General features: G+C 35.5%; 1 protein-coding gene across 1 annotated transcript; it reads right to left on the reverse strand.

Moving 5' to 3' along the window:
- Positions 1–524: 524 nt before the first annotated feature.
- LOC122197435 (receptor-like protein 6) lies at positions 525–4,295 on the reverse strand. Its single transcript, XM_052770689.1, has 2 exons — positions 1,209–4,295; positions 525–1,126 (listed from the first exon to the last, which is right to left on the reverse strand). The coding sequence occupies exon 1, from the start codon at positions 4,155–4,157 to the stop codon at positions 1,836–1,838; it is 2,322 nt and encodes a 773-aa protein (XP_052626649.1). The 5' UTR covers positions 4,158–4,295; the 3' UTR covers positions 525–1,126; positions 1,209–1,835.
- Between the last annotated feature and the right edge of the window lie 2,663 nt (positions 4,296–6,958).

Consider the following 6,958-nt stretch of genomic DNA (forward strand, 5'->3'; position numbering starts at 1 on the left):
AAAGGAACAAGAGAACTTCTCACAGTGCTATAAGCAGATCTGATGAAACAGGTCGACTCCTGTTACTCCGTTCTCTTTAAAAAACAACGGTGATGAAATCCGTTGTTTAGAGTTATTTCAGAGAACAGGATTAATCGACCAAAGAACGAAGAACCGACTTATCAACCAAGGATCTCCACTTGATGATGACAACAATCACTCAAGGATCTCCACTTGAAGATAACCTGCAAGATTTACAAAAGAAAAACTCGCAGTACCAGAATCTCAAGAACTAATAACTAGAAGATGACTCAGATCAACTGATAATCATCCAAAACGTCAAAAGAACCCTAGATGTTCACAGAAGAGTCAGATTACTGAGATTTTAAAACGAAAATCTCAGTACGAACCCAACTATAACGATTTACAAGGATCTGACCAAGAAAACACAAAGCGAGACAAAGAGTACCTTTATGAAAACCAATCTTCAAGCAGAGATGAAAGCCCTAAGGCTCTGACACCATGTAAAGAAACTTAGAAACTCATTTTCCCAACATCATCATCTATTATATCATTTCAGGACAAATAGACAGATGGTTTTCATGTACTTACAACAAAACCTCACTACACAATTCCTATTCTACTCTCTTACATAACACTCATCCTAATCTACTGATTAATCAACAAATAAAGAAAGATGACGAACAAACTAAGAACAGCTAGAACATATAAAACCCTAATCGCTTTTCTTAGAGAACTGAGAGAGAATAGAGAAGTAAAAATATCTCAAAATTGTATCCAGACGACTCCCATCTTCCTTCTTATATCTCGGGTATTCGGATAATAAAGATCCGCGTGTTGACCCGATAACAATTCTTTATATTGATCCACTTCTTTTACTAATTTCCATTATTAACCCTGCACAATCTCAAATGACAAGTTTGACAGTAACAACAATATTCAACAAAAGCATACTTACAATACTTACTAATGTTTAATAGACTAAACATGAATAAGAAATACATCATAACAACAATTTCTGCCTATTTCAAAACAGAATCGATGCACAATATGATTCAGACTAGTTTCAGACACTACAAATCAACAGCTGCATAATCCAGAAGTTCCGAGTGCACCAATAAGTTCTCTACAAGTTACAAAAAGTTAAATAAAGAAATCATAATAATTCTACACATTTTAGAGAAATAAAAGGCATGTGAAGCACATACCATTTAGAAGCTAAACTCATTTTCCAATATATACATATCTTCGCCTTGTTCGGATCATGCGCTCTCCTACATCTGCAATTGCGTTGAACCACATTGGTCTTCCTGTCGACAACATGACATACCCCATCACTAATCCAAGTAAGGTCCCACATCCATACCCCATCATCACCACTCTCCATGTAAATCCGCTCTCTCCATCTCCATCAACCTCAAGTTGTGTTTCTGTTTCCTGTGGATGCTCACACTTTTTGGGTAATGGAAGACCACAGAGTTCTAAATTCCCTCCGAATGATGATGCTTCAAATGTATTGAATTGACTTCCTGATGGAATTCGTCCCACAAGATGGTTTTGCGAGAGGTTTAAGAATTCAAGAAACGTCAAGTCTGCAACGCGTCCGGGGATCTCTCCCGTTAATTGGTTTGAAGATAGATCTAACGATTCAATCTGCGATAGATTCCCTAAATCAGATGGAATTGGGCCAGTGAGCATGTTGTTGGATAGGTCAAGCACTATGAGTGAAGTAAGAGAACCGATGACACCATGAATCGCCCCTTCAAATATGTTGTTTGAAAAATCGACAATTATGTAGTCAACCGAAATTTTTGGAAAGTCAAGATCCCCGCCTTTCACCGTAGTAGTGACGGAGTAATACTTCCCCCCCCCCCCCCCCCCCCCCCCCCCATGTTCAAATATTTTGGTTTTGTGCTATCTTTTTCCGTGTTCTTCATGGCAATGAAATTTTGCAAATACTTTCGTGGGAGAAGGCCTACAAAATAATTATGAGATAAAACAAGGACTTTCATGCTTGGAAATGCATTTTTAACTGTGGAGGGAGTTTCAATGGGACCATGCAATCTGTTTGATTTGAGGACAAGAACTTGCAGCTCTGGAAGATTGCCTAACCATCTTGGAAATGTACCATTTAATTGGTTGTTTCCAAGATCTAATGCCATCAAGGATTGACATTTGGCCAATGAACTTGGGATTTCTCCTTGTAATCGGTTTCCATTCAAAATAAGCCCCTGTAATTGTCCACACTCCTCGTACACATTTGGAATGATGCCGTGAAAATTATTGTTCCCTATATCTACCATAGATATAGAGGAGCTGATGTTTCCCAAGCATTCAGGAAGTACTCCATCGAAACTATTATTGGACAATTCCAATGAACTTAGAAGGCTCATGTTGCAAATTGACAAAGGGAATGGTCCTTGAATCTGGTTTGACTTGACATTCAAATTCTGAATAGAGACGCTAATATTTCCCAAACATTGTGGAATCACTCCACTAAAGCTATTATTGGATATATCCAACACCTCTAGATTTCTCATGTTGCAAATTGATGGAGGAAATGGCCCTTGAATCTGGTTGGATTCCAGATAAAGAAAGTTCAATCCATCCCATCGAAATTTTGGCAAGCCTGTTATGAAGTTATTTGACAGATCCAAAAATAACAACCGATTTCCTCCGATCTCCTGTGCCCAATCAGGAATGCGTCCCTGTATGTTGTTATAAGATAGATCTAATCTTTGGAGATTTTTCATGGCTCGTAAAGACTCCGGAAACACAGTAAGATTGCAAGATGCCAAATATAAGTATCTTAACTCAGGGTTGACATGGCTGAAACTATTGTTGTTCGTAACAATTAAGCCACTGTAAGAGAGGGAGAGAGTTTCAAGGTTTGGTAGCCCTGATAACAATATGTTCAGATCCCATAAGCCTGTGAAATTGTTATTTGAGAGGTCAAGGTAAGTGAGGTTGGCGAGTTGGATAGATGATAGTGGATTGGAGCCTTTATTGATATTGCCATCAAATTTATTGCCCCATAGGGATAATATCTTTAGTGATCGACAGCTGAACAACTCCAATGGTAACCCTCCACTAAACATGTTATCATAAAGAAAAACATTTTCAAGCAAGGGAAGTGTAAACAACAAAGAAGGCAACGTTCCATTGAGCTTGTTAAATGATAAATCAAGAGTAGTAAGGTGCATAAGGTTAACTAGGGTTTTGGGAAGGGACCCCACCAAACTACAAGAAGAGAGAGCCAAGTAATTCAAGGACTTGAGATGGCCAAGTGATTCGGGTATCTCCCCTGATAAGTTGGCGATGGAGAGATCTAGCGACTTGAGAGGGATGTTATAGCTCGTGTTAACTTTGGGAAAGGGACCAGTGATTTCAATGTTATCCGACAAGTGAAGTTTTTCTAAATATTGAAGATTGAAGATGTTATTAGGTAACTTCCCTTGCAAACCGGTGCTACTAAGATCAAGTGATTGTAGAGAAGACGAAATATTAAGATAAGTGGGTAAAACCCAACCTATATCAACACCGACCATTGAGAGCTCTCTCAAATGAGTAAAATTTTGCAGTAGATTATTGAATACATTAGGTTGAATCTGCAATCCGTCATTCGAAGAGAGATCAAGAAAGATCAATTTAGGAAGAAAAAATATTTCCACGGAAACTTCACCAGTGAACCAACACTCAGAGAGGTCGAGATGTGTGAGACTATTAGAAGACCTCCCAAATTCATGTGGAATTTGGGAAGCAGTAAAATCATTGTAAGCAAGGTTGAGTGTTTGGAGACGAGGGAGGTGAAAGAGGGTGGTGTTTGGGTGGATGGTACCTTGTAGCATGCCACAACTCAGGTCAATACCGATAATGTCACATGTGTAGTGGTTACAAGTGACACCATCCCACTTGCAACAGTCTGTGTTCTTGTTCCAGTTCATCATTATTGGATGATAACGAGAACCTAGCCAACCACACTTAGAATCAAGGTATTCGTTCGAGTTGTTGATGGAGGACATCTTTTGTTTAAAGAGAAGTAAATCAAGGGCTTGTTGAGGAGAGCATTTGTGAGTGGCATTGTAAGAAGAGGAAGAAGCAAAAGAAGTGAAGAAAAAGAAAAGGGAAAGGAAGATAAGCACATTTGAATTAGTCATTGTGTCTAATTTGCTATAAACATTTGAACATGCTCCATTATATATACTCGTGTTATTATTACAAGAATATACTTGTAGTGGCTTTCAGACACCATTGTGTGGTCTATTTTTTTTTTCTTTCTATGTAAAACATGGGTTGCGTAAGTCTTTCAACTAGTATAGTACTATAGTAGGTCCTCAATTTTAAGAGATCTCACTAATTGTGCAAAGTCTGTAACTTCATTGACTTAAAGATAAATAAAATCTATAGATGTGTGTCTAGTGCCTTAATTACTAGTTGTGTGTCTCTATAATTAGGTGAGATTTTTATATAAACTTTTCAAACAAACCAAGTAACCAACTCACAAACTTCCATTTATTTTTGAACGTAAGAGTTGGGTTATTAATACAAGACTTTTCCTTGGTAGGCCCTCGTTTTTAATTTAGTTGTCTAATTATGCAAATTATTCAACACCTAATTGATAGTAACAAATAACAAAAATCTTTCAATGAAGCTTTTTCAAAACTAAGTTGATTGGAATTTAAGTTTTGTACGGTAATAATACATCAGAACAGCGGTGGAACCAAAAACTTTTGCTAGGGTTAGCACAAAAAAAATCTCGATAAAAAATAATAAGATATATTTTTTTTAAATTACGATTTCACAAGATTCGACTGCTAATACAACAAACACATTATTACATCCCTGCTAATACAAAAAAAAATCTCGATAAAATCAGTTTCGGACTTGATTATCCCTGTTGAAAAGCATTCAACGAATATTTTTTTTGAATTTTCAAAAACATTAATTTTTCATTTTTGTGATATTTTCTAAAATAAAAAGGCCTATGCAAACATAATTAAATATTTAAAATTCATAATTTAAGATTTAAATCTAAATTCATCAAGCCATGTCAAGCTGCCATTGTGTTGTCGCAAGTTGTCTTAGGGTGAGCGGAATGGAAAGGCGGGTTGCAAATTTTTTGGGTGGTATCGTCGGGTTACCATTCCTTCCAAGCAAGCGGTTTAAGTGGGTTTGTAAAAATTAGTTTGAGCGGCTTTTAGAAACCGCAAGAAACTTTATCAATTTGCTTTGTGGGGTCATGCATCTCCTTTTTCATTTAATTTTTATTTAATTTTCGAAGAAAAAAAAAAGCATAGCATGCATATATGCAAACGTGACGTTTTATTTATTTGTTTTTTTTTTCTACATAAATTTGTATACATATATATCGAAAGTAGATATATATTACAATTCAAGCAATAATCATTTGTGCATTATGCATCAAAACTTTTATCAAAACAATTTTATATGTTTTTTAATTATTTTCTAAATTAGTTTGTATATTTTTAATATTTTGTAAATTAGTTTTGTATAATTTTTATTAGTTTGTGTTTATTTTAAAATAAAAAATTAAGTGGGTTGAGTGGGTTGGGAAATATAGGATTTTCATGTGTTGTGGGTTGAGAAAGATGGAAGAAAGATGAGAGAGAAATATTGATATAACGTTGATACGGTAGGTTGAGTGGGTTGGGAGGGTAGGACTCCCTCCACCCTTAAAGGCAAAGAAAGAAAAATAGAAAACTCAAGTATTTTTTTTCCTTTTATGCTGAAATTGCTATGTTCTTGACTTTTTTGACACACTCCACTTTCATTTGTTGGCCATTTGTTTCATTTTAATTGGACTTTTAGTTTAGAATATTGAATCATAATAAATTCCATAGGGCTGACAATTCTCGACACGCCACGCGACACGACACGAAACAAATGGGTTTGAGTTGAGTTTTTCAACCCGCTAACCCGCCAACCCGTTTATTAAACGGGTCATATATGGGTTTATAAAAAAATTAACGGGTTGACCCGCCAAACCGTTTATATTCTTAATAAAAAAAATTATTTTACTTTTAAATGTATTTACGTTTCAAGTATTAATATTTAATAAGTATTATATAATATATATCATTGATTCATAGACCATTTGACTGTTTTGACATTTTGACTCGTGGATGGTCTAAGGTCGTAAGTCGTAACCTATAAGGCTAAGTCTGTAAAATGTTTCTATGAATGTTTTTACTTTTCATTTGGATGTTTAAGACTTAAATGTCTAAAATTCGGACCCACGAACCCAAATCCGACCCATGAACTCGCCAACTTATGAATCCGTATAAATAAATGGGTTGGCGGGTCATATATAGGTTTATGTTCCAAATCCGCCAACCCGTGACCTGTATATTTAAATGGGTCGTGTTTGGGTTGGCATATTTTGACCCGCCAACCCGCGACACGCTAATCCGAACACGACACGATTGTCAGGCCTAAAATTCCACTGTCCAACGTCCAATATATATATATATATATATATATATATATATATATATATATATATATATATATATATATATATATATCTTAAAATTTTAAAATTTTGATACATGTAAGTAGAAAATGAGGGGTAGCACGTGCTACCCCTACCAACATGTTGGTTCCACCCCTCATAGAAGCCAAAGACTTGCATAGTGATTTTCGATTATGTGAGCGTTTAATCTAATAATTCAATGAAGCTTTTTCAAAAATAAGTTGATTGAGATTTTAAGTCATTTCAGCCGAACAATTACAATATCCATCCAAAGACATTCATGAAGACTTTGCCAAGTAATTTGCTTGGAATAAACCAAGGTTTCTCTTTATATTTATGATAAAGTCTCACAAACTTTGGAAAGAAAAAAACTTTCGGATTCGATATGAGGCAATTTAAGATTAAGATTTTTTCATTTTGTTATATTGATCGGGTCTTATGTGTAAAACTTTTTCAAACGTTTAT

This window comes from Lactuca sativa, chromosome 4 (assembly GCF_002870075.4).
Source record: "Lactuca sativa cultivar Salinas chromosome 4, Lsat_Salinas_v11, whole genome shotgun sequence".
In the NCBI taxonomy this organism is placed as follows: domain Eukaryota; kingdom Viridiplantae; phylum Streptophyta; class Magnoliopsida; order Asterales; family Asteraceae; genus Lactuca; species Lactuca sativa.

Excerpts from the sequence above, each read along its gene's own strand:
- LOC122197435 (XM_052770689.1), bottom strand. The coding sequence starts at position 4,157 with ATGACTAATTCAAATGTGCTTATCTTCCTTTCCCTTTTCTTTTTCTTC.